Source organism: Camelus dromedarius, chromosome 24 (genome assembly GCF_036321535.1).
Source record: "Camelus dromedarius isolate mCamDro1 chromosome 24, mCamDro1.pat, whole genome shotgun sequence".
Taxonomy (NCBI): domain Eukaryota; kingdom Metazoa; phylum Chordata; class Mammalia; order Artiodactyla; family Camelidae; genus Camelus; species Camelus dromedarius.
The window spans coordinates 27117742-27130584 of NC_087459.1; the positions used below are offsets into that span (position 1 = coordinate 27117742).

General features: G+C 34.5%; 1 protein-coding gene across 3 annotated transcripts in view; it reads left to right on the forward strand.

Moving 5' to 3' along the window:
* The window catches only part of BAZ1B (bromodomain adjacent to zinc finger domain 1B), a 58750-nt gene that overhangs the window by 1786 nt on the left and 44121 nt on the right, over nt 1-12843 (forward strand). For all 3 annotated transcript variants that reach the window (XM_031432720.2, XM_031432721.2, XM_031432722.2), the window contains exons 2-3: nt 5774-5890; nt 9372-9516. In XM_031432720.2, the coding sequence (XP_031288580.1) occupies nt 5774-5890; nt 9372-9516 (262 nt within the window). The remainder of the gene's footprint in view (nt 1-5773; nt 5891-9371; nt 9517-12843) is intronic.

Consider the following 12843-nt stretch of genomic DNA (forward strand, 5'->3'; position numbering starts at 1 on the left):
ATACTATTCCTTCGCTTTTATTAATGTTAGTCCACTGTTTGTGTCAGTTGTGGTATAAGATAAGGTGCATTTAATGGAGAGATAGGAGTGATAATCTGGTTCTTTTTCTTGTCCTGTTAGGACTTGGGGATTGTTTTGGAGACATACTCTGGTTCTACTAAATACAGCATTCTGAAAGTGCCCTACCTTTTTTGTTTGTTTGTTTTAAATAACATTACAGCACGTCAGTGGAGTAAAAAATTAATTGTGGGAATCTGCCATATCCTTCTCATGTCATTTTTTGAGCAGTTGATAATTACACTCATATTAGTGGCGTAAAAGGATCTGCGATAGGGAAGAGATAAATTCTAAGTCTGTAATTGGTACTGAACTATGTAAAAAAATGGCTATAGAGAGCTAATTTACAACTGGCAGCATAGGATTTTTCATATTATTTACTGGAATCATTGAAGTATAGTGATATGTATGAGGAGTTTCTTTTAATGATGACAGTTGAAAACTGAAATGTATAACTTTTTGAGTAGTATATATTTAATAAAAATTCTTCATTTAAAAAATTTTCCATTACCAGTGTTTAGAACACCTTTAACAAAGGAGTTTTTAAATTGTGTTACATATTGGGGGATTTCTCCCTTGGGAGTTTCTACAAGTGGAAGCACTTTGAAGATGATTTTTAAACAGTTGTACTGTGTGATTGGCAGATTGGCTTATTTCTTTATTAGGCCATTAGTAATTTCATAGAGGACAGCCAGTATGTGGTTAGGTAGCTCCTGCATTATTTCTAGTTCTTAATTTAGTTACAGTTATGTTTTTAATAGGATTTCATACTTTAATTTTCTCCTAATACCTACCTTTTGATTGCATGTATATTCTAAAGCAAATTTGTATGGTATTTTATTGACTTAAAGCTGAGAGCACTGAAGGTATTATTGTACATCTTCATTAAACTTATGTTGGTAGTTGTGAATGATGCACACATTTAATGACTGGGTTGTATATTGATGATTATGTTTATTTTACTGTAGCATTGGTTCTGTGGTACATTGCTTCCTAGTCTGGTGCTACAGGCAAAACATTAAATCTTTGTTGGAAAAATTCTCTATCAGAATCACTTCTTTAAAAAAAATTTTTTTATGGAGGTACTGGGGATTGAATCCAAGACCTCCTGCATACTAAACATGTACTCTACCACTGAGCTATACCCTCAGAATCACTTCTTGATGTGATTATTTGACAATAGAATTCTACATTGACTGTATTTAACTCAAGATGGATTTTTAAGGAGGAACTGGACCTACAAGCAAGCAGCCTACTGTAGATTGATTTTTTGTTGTTGTATTGCTTTAACTTTCCTAGTTTCTAAAGCCTAGAAACTTATTTCATAACCTTTGTGGCATTAATATATGAGAACTTTTAGGTGGTGTGATAAGGAGGGGCTGTTAGAATATACAGTTATTCTGGCCTTAGTCCCGAGAAACTCGATTTACCTAGAAAAATAACGACAAGAGCATTTTAAGAGCTAGAGTTAAGTTGTAGTTGCAAGACAGGACTTTATTGGACAGTTGGAATACTGAACTCTTATATTGATTTTTATAATTTAATGTCTTTAAAGTAAAAAGTTATACCAAGTTAGAGTTATTTTTAACTTAATCACAGACTGGTCCAAAGAGAGAAAATAGGCTAGAAAGCAGACCTTGAGTTGGTGCTTTGTCATCTCACTTAGAACTCTTAGGGTTATAGTTATGCTTATTTAACCTCCATACTTTTCTGAGCCACTTCTTTTCAGGCTATCAAATACTTTATTGAAAGAAACAGTCCTTACAAGGCTAAAGAGAACAAAGGCAGCATGTTGTGGTAAGGCTCTTGAACTCTTGAAAAAGTAGATGCATGATGAGATAGTCTAGGATTTGAAAATATCTTATCATTTATAGCTTACACAACCTTTGGAGAATTGCTTTGACATTTTGTCTGCAATTATAAGTGCAGGTAGTCACTGGAACATAAAAACCTCAATTGGCATTTGCTCTGAGTGTTTATTTGAGAGTGAGTGACTTAATTTTGGTAACCTTAAATCTGAAATAGGATTTAGAGGCAGCTGACTCAATAGCTTTCTAATGGGCTTTTTTTTTCTCCTTTCATTTTCATTTTTAGCTTTTCTCTTAACATAAATCAAAGTAACAACCAGAATAGAGTTAAATTAACTTAAAAATACCTAATGTTAGGGGTTGTTTTAGGAATTTCAGTTTTAGACTTTTGAAATTAATCTAATTTGAATGACTAGCCAGTTAAAATTTTTGTGTTGCCAGAGGCCATTCATTCTTAGATGTAAACATTAGGTTTATAGTGCTGGCCAATAGAAATATGATGTGAGCCACATGTAATTAAAATTTTTCTAGTGATCACATTTGAAAAAAAGGAAAATGGGTGAAAAAAAGGAAAGGCACGTTTTTCTTATTCCAAGACTCAGTCTGAAGGAGCAGTTCCTGTCTGCAGTGTCCTTTTCTAGTGGCAGAAGGAGCTCGAGGAAACCATGATGGTTTTTTAAGCTTCTTCCTGGAGGTGGCATCTATCACATCTACTGGTCAAAGCAAATCATGTGGCCAAGCCCAGCATCCATGGGAATGGGATGTACATTCCTCTTCCCAGGAGGCATTGTAAGCCACATGGCAATGGGTTGAAGATACAGAATCCTCTTATGGAAAGAAAGTGGGTATTTGGAAAGATCAGAATAATCTACCATGTTTTAGAGTTAAGGGAATGTTCCCTGGGGAAAGTTACTTATAAGTTGAGATCTAAAGGATGGTTAGAATTTAGCTAAATGAAAAATAGAGGACTGTGTTCCTTTGAGTTTGAGTTTGAAGTTTCTTGATTTTGAAAAATTGAGAGAAGTTTCGTATGGTTGGAATGAAGAAGCGGGAATGGAGATGGAATGATGAGAGATACAGAAAAGGGCTGCATCATAGGTCCTTATGAGATAGGCTCAGGAGTTTGGACTTCGAATTAAATTTAGTGGAGGCTGTTGGAAAATTTGAACACTAAAGAAGCAGGCTTTTAGGTTAGGAAGATCACTGTGGCTGTAGTGTTGAGAATGGATCTGTAGCGTAGACCAGCAAGGCGGTGATTAAATAATCTAGACAATAGATAATGGTGATATGAGTAAATTTACTAGCCTTTGAGGTGGAGAGTACGGTAAATGGAATTCTGAAATAAGTAGATTTGACAGGATTTGGTGATTGATTGGGGAGGAGTCAAAGGTAATGTTTTAGTTATCATTTGGTTAGTTGTGCCATTCTCTGATTTAGAGGATTCTGGAAGAGGATCATTTGTTTCTTTTGTTTTGTTTGGATATTCTTAAAATGAGTTGCTAAGAATATCCAAATAGAGATAGATGTATATGTTGCTAGTATATATATGGGCCTGGTTCAGAGAGAGGAGACTGAACTGGTGATTGAAGTTATTAGCATATTGGTAGTAATTGAAGTAATGGGAATGGATGAGGTTACCCAAAAAGAAAATGCTATACTGATAATGATTTTCAAAGGAGGGTGGGAAAGATATGTATCAGGGTAGAGGGGGCTTTTGTTGTTTGAAAACCATAATCAGTCAATAAATGTATGTTATTTAAATATATATTATTTGAAAAAAGCTTCCTCCTTTTTTCCTTTTTAAAATAATGTAAATTATAGAAAATAAACCCAACAAAAATCTTGATTGGAGTGATTTTCAGTACTTTTGTGGACAGAGGATTTTTTTCCCTGTGCGACATATTTGCATTTCAAGGAGCCTGAGGGCAAATGAGATTTTTAAGTAATCAGAAGAAATGGGTTTAAAAACTAGACTGAGAAAAAAAGATGTTAGGGTGAGAAGCATAAAGGACCAGAGAAGAAGAGGATTACCAGTGAGACCAATTAGAATGTTTCAAAATGTTATGACTGGGTGAGAAATGAGGATCAGAAACTGGGTTTAGATAATGGCTCTGTTATTGGAGAGAAGGGACTGAATTGAAAAATATATAAGTGGTTATAGTTGGGGACTGGAGAGGTGAGGATGATTCCCCTTACCTCTGGTGTCTGACTTGGAGATTGGGAATATCTGTTAAGGAGCAAGTTTGGGAGGGAGTGGAGGGGTAGTAAGGGTTTAGTTTAAAAAAAGTTGAATTTGAGGTATCACAGAGGCATCCAGGTGATAGTCTTGTATGTTATTGGCCATATAGATCTTGATCTAAGGAGAATGGACTGGGCACATTATTCCACCTTTTTAAAATAACAACTAATAATAAAAGCTTAATGTTTTCTCTTAGGACATATTTGTTAATCTCACATTCTCTCTGATTGCACAGTGATTTCTTCACTATAGCTAAATAATGTATTAGGCTGTTATCAAGCTTTTTGAATGTTTAAATAAATCCACTTACACTGATTCTTTCTCTTTATTTTACCTCCTCTCAGTGCAAACAGACAAAATTGGAAGACAAACCCATTTTGTTGGTTAGTTAGTTATCATAATGTCCCTGTGGAAGCCTTGCTGTTTTCTTTTTTCTATAGGATTTTATAAATTTTCACTGATTGGATTTACATAGCTTTCTGTGGAAGTCTGATTCCTGGTTTTTACCGGTACTCTATTTTGTTAAATCAATTAAATATTAGCAACATCCTGGAGGAGAATAGACTTACTGCTTTGTTTTTGGCAGATCCACAGAATGATACAGCAAGAGAAGGTGCTTATACTGTTTGCAAAAACTATGATTTAGGATTACTTAAGGATTTATCTCTGTCATTTGTCTTTTAACTGATCATAACCCCAGAAAACCAAGAATCATCATATATTAAGAATACATTATTTGTTTAGTTGTGAGGTGATATTACAAAGGGAGCTGTTTAAATACTTTTATTTCAGCCACTATAAAAAGTGTCACTTGAAAAGTACAGAGATTGGCAGCTAATTTTCTAGTTAATTTTCTAGTTGTGGTGTCAGTTTATTTTCTTGCATTGCATCTTGTGCTGTGCATTAAAGTAAATTAGTTGCTTGTCATTTGAATTTGAATGTGGCTGTCTGATAATGAATTCCAATTGGGATGGTGTGGAAACCATATACATGATTTATATGATCTCTTCCTCCATCTCCCTCACAAAGATGAAACAGTGACTGGTAGGTAGATGACTTGTGAATGTAGTATTATTGCACACAACATAAATTCTGGATAAATAATACTATATCAGAATTATTTTTAGGACTTCACGGAATTTACTTTTTAAACTGTAGACGTCTAAATCAAGTGTTTCCAAGGTAGACTGGAAGGCTATTAGTAAATGGGTCATTAGCACATGCACAAGGTTATTCCGTACTGCTTGTGAGACTGATGTAGTCATCGCATCTTACTGTGGAACTGATTCTTAAACTTGCTGACCATCTGAGTTTTTAACAGTTCCATATACCTCTCTTATTCCTTATGACTTGTGTTTTATTTTGCCTTTTTAATTTCTTACTAAGTTTTAGTACTGTGTGAATCTTGTGAAATGAAACTTAGGTGAATTAAAGAAAGCGCACTTGTACTAAAATATTAATATTTATTAAACAGGACAATTTTAATTATACTTTAGTCTTAATCATCTTGTTTGGATTTGCCAGTTGAAAACTCTGATTTCAATTTTATTTATGCTTTACATTATAGAAAGGATACTATAAATTTTTTCTATATATGATAAGTATTTTATGGATATTGATTACTTGTATTTGTTGCTTAAATATTATTTTCCTGAGCCACTGCTAATAGAGAGTATGAAGCCCGCTTGGAAAGATACAGTGAGCGCATTTGGACTTGTAAGAGTACTGGAAGCAGTCAGCTAACACACAAAGAGGCCTGGGAGGAGGAACAGGAAGTTGCTGAACTGTAAGTAGCAGAAGCACTGCCTATCTTCACATTATTAGAAAAAAGGGGAATATTAACCGTAAAACAATATTTGTATTTAAATTTATGGGGCATAAATTAGAATATATTACATTTGTATAATGTATTGGTGTCTTGTCTATTGTCATTTTGCAAGTAACAAAATGGGTTATATAGTTGTATGTACACTTATTTAGGTATTGATTAGTCTTTCGAGTGTTTTTACTATATACTTTTACCATGTAAATACTCTGGAAATGTGGCTCTAAATAAAAGAAGCTGAAATAATCTAGAAGTAATACAGAGGCAGCAAATTAGCAGGAAGTTTTCTTTATTTTGTGGTTATTTGAAGTTTAAGACAGTATTTACAACAGCTATCAAAAATAAATACACAGTTTGAAGACAGTTTAACTAAGTGGGATGGTTGCATGAGATGTCTTAAAAATCCTGTCTGTTCAAAGAGCCTCTGAGTATTCTCTCAAAGAAAACGCTTAGAATTTAGGCAGTAGAAGCATGCAAAAGATAAGTGGAAACTAGGAATGATAAAACAGTACTCTTTTTTTTAGCAGGTTTCTTAAAATTGAAATATAGTTGATGTACAATATTACATAAATTACAGTGATTCAGAGTTTTTAAGGTTAATACTTCATTTATATTTATTGTAAAAATTAGTACTTTTTTGGAAATTTGGAATAAAAACTTTTTCTGTGGACTTCTCATTGACTTCTTTTGATAGTAGGTAAGCGGAGAGCATACAGTTTAGTAATCTAATACCATTCTGCTCTTTTGTTAGCGTAACAGAGCACTAACTTCAGTTGAGACCTGGAGTCTAGTAATGGCTTGCTGACTAATAGTCAAGTCTGTTAACCTGGTGACTGTTTCTTCTTCGCTTGGGTCACTGACATGGTTCTGTTTTGGATTAATGTTGTTTATGTCTATCCCATGTTTAGTGTACTATACTTGGTGGATTAACCTTTTCTGTGAAGTGCCAGTTAGTAAATATTTTAGGGTTTGTGGGTCATGTGGTCTCTGTCTCAACTGTTCATCTTTGAGGTTGTACAGTGAAAACAGCCATTGATAATGCATATACAAATGGGAGTGGCTAGGTTCCAGTAAAATTTTATTTACAAAAACTGGTAACAGGCTGGATTTGGCTCATGGGCTATTGCTGATCCATGCAGTGTCCTGTAAACTTCTTAAGGGCAGATCTCATATTTGACTTAATCTTTAATTGGTCACAGGGCTAGGCACAATCCTCTGTACTGTGTAAGTACTTACTGTTTGCTCTGCCAAATAGAGATAATGCTACCTTCTGTGGATTTCTTTTTGTGTGTGTGAAAATTCTCTGTGAATAAAAGATAATAACCATTAACCTACAACAAATAAAGAGTAGTAAGGAGGAGGTCAGTTATAGTTGCTTATAATATGACTGTGTACCTGGAAAACCCAGCAAGAATCAGGTGACAAACTGTTAGAAACAAATCAGAGAATTCAGTTTCAAAATGGAAATAAATTGCTTACCTACACAGAGAGGTTAAGTACAGTGGGAAATTCAGAGGTTAGAGAGGCTAACTTAAGAGTTACTAGGGAAAACTCCATGAGACTTAGTGAAGAAAGTGACACTTGAAGGATACTTTGTGCCCAATTGTAGAAGATGAGATGTATTTAATTCAGCGAAAGGTGGGAGAATAGCAATACTTCTAGAAGTGCAGAGGTGCATATGGTGTTTTGATGATTGGGGTTGTGCTTTGAGAAGATGAATTAGGAAGCAGTGTTCAGGATGAGTTAGAGAGGGAAGAGGCAGGTGGGAAGTCTGTAGGCTAGGAGAGTGTTCAGATGGGGAATTGGGGCATTATTGGAGATAGAAAGAATGAGATGGAGTCTCATATTCATTTTTTTTTTTTTTGAGTCTCATTCTGAAAAAGGGTTTTGGGCCATAGTTTTGGAGAACCACTGCAGAGTTTGTTCTTGAAAAGTCATCATACATATTAGCATAGTAAAGATTCTCAGAAGATGATAGTAAAGAAACTGCAACTTGGTTTAATCTTACGGGTTTTAAACTTATTTGACCTTAGAACCCATCACATCAGAGAGAAGTTCTGAAGAACACACTTGGAGAATGTTTTATGTGTATTTGATAGCTAACGGGGTGATGGGAGGAATTATTGAAAAAGACTGAGGTTTTATAATCTGTGTTCAAAGTAGAAGTACATTTTTCTGATTACAAAAGAAATGCATACATGTTATAAGAATGTAAATAATATGGAGTTAGGAAAAGAATCTGAGTATCATTGTCCAGTCTCACTCCCTAGAAATAACTACAGACAATGAAGCTTTAAGCCTGAGAGACTGGGAGGCTTAATGGAAAGAGAGAGTGAATTTATAGGGACCAGGAAAGGCCTTATGGAATTAAGTCTGAGGGAATCTCAGAAGGACGATTAAGCTGGGAGGGAGGACAGTGGAGAGGAGAAAGGTAACAGCTTTAACAAAGACAGGAATACTTAGAAGGTGGGAATAGCAAATAACTTGGTAGGTTAATAAATTGTGAAGGGAGTATGATAAGAGATTTTTAAGCCTAGCAGTTAGAGGAACATTTGTCGTCATGAACAGCACTGAGAGTGATTGAGAATATTGTAATATGATGATAAACCTAATACTTGCATTTGTATGAATGTTCTCATGCCTGAGCCTCCCTTTCGCCCCATAACACAAATATTAAACTGTCTGGTCAGGATTGGATATCTAACAACTATCCATTTAGGTTGCTTCCCATTTTCTGCTACCATCAAGTATCCCGCAGTGAATATCTTTGTGTACATACGACAGTTTTCATAACTGTTGTCAAACTGCTTTCCAAAAGAGTTGAAACATAGACCTTTGGCAGTGTGTGTGTGCTGTTTTGCACTATTCACTTGCTCATGTTGGGTATAATAATTAAAGTTCTTCTTTGCTAGTTTAATAAGTGAAAAGTAGTACATTATTGTTTGACTTTGCACTGGGTTTGGAGTTCAAGTCATGGTTCCAACATGTTAACCATTCATGATTTTTCAAATCCATAAAATGAAAATTCTAGACCTCTCACAAGATATTGTAAGAACTAAATGAATGCATATGAAAGCATTTTATTGATTGAGACATAATAATCAAGTTATGGTCTCCTAAGCAAAAAATAGGCAAAGGATTTGAATAAGTAATTTATACCTGTAAAGGGAAGTCAGCTGCAAAAACAAGTTAATGGGAAAATGTTCAACCTTACAAATGATGTGCTTATTATTTTTATTTTATAGATGAGAAAATTAACATGGATAGGTCAATCTGACAAAGCTATTTAAGAGCTCTTTCTATTTCCTGTGTACCACATGGTTTTCAATCTTTGTATTCCCCAGTGCCTTGCATGTATTTGCTAAAGAACTTTTTGAATTGACCTGAATAACTCTGGTAGGCTTTTCTGCATTTTCTTGGTAACAATGACATGTTTGTTTAGTTTGAAGGAGGAGTTCCCTGCCTGGTATGAGAAGCTTGTTCTGGAAATGGTTCACCATAACACAGCCTCCTTAGAGAAGTTAGTAGATAGTGCTTGGTTGGAGATCATGACCAAATATGCTGTGGGAGAAGAGTGTGACTTTGAGGTGAGCTCCTATTTTTATTTCTTTATTTTTTAATGTGATTTGACTCACTGTATGTCAGGATTAGAGCTTCTAACATAGATTACAGAATGTATTTCTTCATGTGTAAAATTGTGTTACATTTGAAGTCCACTTTACTTAATATCAGATATTTTAAGGACCTAATTTTAGAACCATATTCATTATTGGGAATGTTGAATAGTATGATAATTGTTACACTGTGTACCAGTGCACTCTTGTTTTCCCTGTTTTATCCTTTTTTGATAACTCTATGCTATATATATTTTTTTCTTTTGTCATTTTTTTCATACCTTCTTTAAAAGACTTTCAAATGTGTTTAGTCTAAATCCATGGAATCCACAGGCAGAAGATTTCATTTCACTACAGTAGTGATCGAGTTGACTTTTCTTTTCCTATTTAAATTTGTTTAATTTTCCAGCCCAAATAGCTCAAGGACAACTATTACTAAACTAAATGGGTGAAGTATTTACCTCACACTAAAGGAATCCCTATATAATCCTTTAAAAGCGTAGAGTAAGACTCAGGAGGAAGGGAACTAACATTTGTTGAATTTCTGTATGTACTAGATACTGAGCTAGTTGCTTTACGTAATGTCTTAAAGAATCTGCACAGAAAGGCTGAGGTGGTAAACAGGGTCAGATGTTTAAAAGTTTGTTCAGGTTGATATAACATACTAGTTAGTACTAGTGATTTTAGGTGAATGTCACGAAATAGCTGACTAACAGTACCAGAACTTCTCAGAACTTTACCCTAAATAAAAACACTTAGAAGTTTTCTGCATATACATTCTTGGGCCCCATCCCCTGAGAGCTTGGTTGAGAAGGTCTAGGGTAGGGCCTAAAAGTTTGTAGTTCTAACAAGCTCCAGAGTGTGATGATACGAACACTCTGGGGACATTTTGAGTAGCATTGGCTTAAGCATTGAAAACATTTGATTATTTCATGTAGTAAGTCTTAGAGGCAGGCAATTCCAACTTTGGTATAGAGGCTTAATACTGTCAAGGACCTAGACTCTTATCGTTCTGCCTTTCTGCTCTGCTCTTCTTGGTGTGTTGGATTTTGTCCTTACCATGGCTTATATAATTCACTTTCTCAGGCCCAGCTGCAAGGGGCCTGAGAAAGTGAATACTGCCCTTTTTTAAGGCCTCAAAAGAGACAGGCTTGCAAGAGAAAAGGAGGAGGGGAACAGCTTAGGTAACCCAACAATAGCCAGTAAGTCTATGTCTGTCTGGTTCCAAAGTCCTTGTTCTTTCCTTAATTTAGTTCTTTGACTCCCTGTGTCTCCTAGCTGCTTTTTTTATTTGTAATGTTTGGGAGATCATCATTGGGTGTTAATCACACACTTTATATCATTCAGTGTCCTGGCAGGAACAGATGGCATATTCAGATGGTGTAATTGAATTGAGTTTAGTAAAAGAACTGTAGACAACAGACAACAATCTGATCTAGGTCAAAGAAAACTAACAAGGAAAGCTTAAGTACCTCATGGCTATCAATAGTGGAGAGGCCTTTCTACTTCTAAAACCTAAGTAAACAAGGAGAGAGAGTAGATACTGGAACTAGAAAAGGGTAATATAGTTATGGAGAAGTACTTTGGTAGTAAGATAAAACCAACCTGCTAGGGAGACAGTCAGAGAAATGAATACTCCAGTGTCACTTTTCTTCCACTGTACAATTTTCTGCAGATGCTTCCTTTCCTGAGCTCACCAAAATCTAGAGGACAAAGGAGCCCTTTGATGTAGTTCATAAAGGTCAGCCTGGTTCAGCACAGAGCCAGGTAGAGAAGACTGGAGATGGATTTGGAGTGGCAGAAGGAAAATACTCTGTACACATCTGCAAGGTGGAAGAAAAAAAGTTTGAGGAAAGGGGAGAGAGAGATTAGGGAGATACGTATATCCATAAACATGAAAAGATGTTTATATTCATCAGTAATCCAGGAAATCAAATTGAAACCATAGTGAGATCATTTTATACATATCACATTAGCAAATAAGAAAAAGTAAAAATAATGCCAAGTTTTTAGAAGAATGTGGAGCTGCTCATTCACTGCTAACTGTTTTGGTAAACGCTTTGGCATTACTGAATACAGTTGAAAATGCCCTATTCTTTTTTTTTTTTTTTTTTTTTTTTTTTGGTGAAGTGTCTGTTCAAATCTTTGTCTGTTTTAAAATTTAATTTATTTTTAATTTTTAATTTTTTCATTGAAGTATAGTCAGTTTACAATGTGTCAGTTTCTGGTGCACAGCATAGCTCATTCATATATATACATACATATATTTGTTTTCATATTCTTTTCATTATAGGTTATAATTTTGATTTAAATTGTTTTTTTTCTTGTTTTTGAGTTGTGAGACTTATTTATATATTCTGGATACTAATCTTTTATTAGATACACGCTTTTGCTTTTTCTTCCACTAAAGGGCTTGTGTTTTTATTCTCTTAATAGTGTCTTTTGAAGAGCAGAAGTTTTTAGTTTTGATGATGCCAAATAGAAGGCAAATACCTAACCATATCTATAATTATATCTAATATAAATGGTCTGAAAACTTCAGCTGAAATATAGAGATTGTCAGATTGGATAAAAAAGCAAGACCCAATTATATATATATGCCTATAATAAGGGTACAAATAAGAGTACTAGAAAACAATGAAAGAAAAGATACCATCCTAACATTAGTCAAAAGAAATCTGGAATGGCTATATAAGTATCTGACAAAGTAGGGTTTTTTGTTTTTTGTTTTTTGTTTTTTGTTTTTTAGGACATGAATATTACCATGAATAAAGAAGCATTTCATAAGGACAAAAGAGTCAGTTTATTAAGAGGCTATAGCAGGCCTTAATGTTTAAGTGTTTACTAATGAGCAGTTCAAAATACAGGAAACAAAAATAAAACTATAAAAAGAAGTAGACAAATCAAAATTATAGTTGGAGATTTCAACACCCCCTGCCCCTTCTCAGTAACTGGTAGAAAAAATAGAAAATTAGCAATAATATAGAAAACCTGAATAACATTATCAACCAACTTGATCTAATTGTCACTTGTAAAACATTCCACCTAATAACTTCAGAATACTTTCCTTTCAAGTGCATAATTTACAAAGGTAAGACTGTACTCTGGGCCAAAAAAGTCAGTAAATTTAAAGGGGCTCAAATCATTCAAAGTATGTACTCTGACCAAAATGGAATTAAATTAGAAATCAGTAACAGATACCTGGAAACTCTGCAAATAATTGGAAACTAAATAACACACCTTTGACTTACTCATGGACTGAAGAAGAAATCAAAAGGGAAATTAGAAAATATTTTGAAC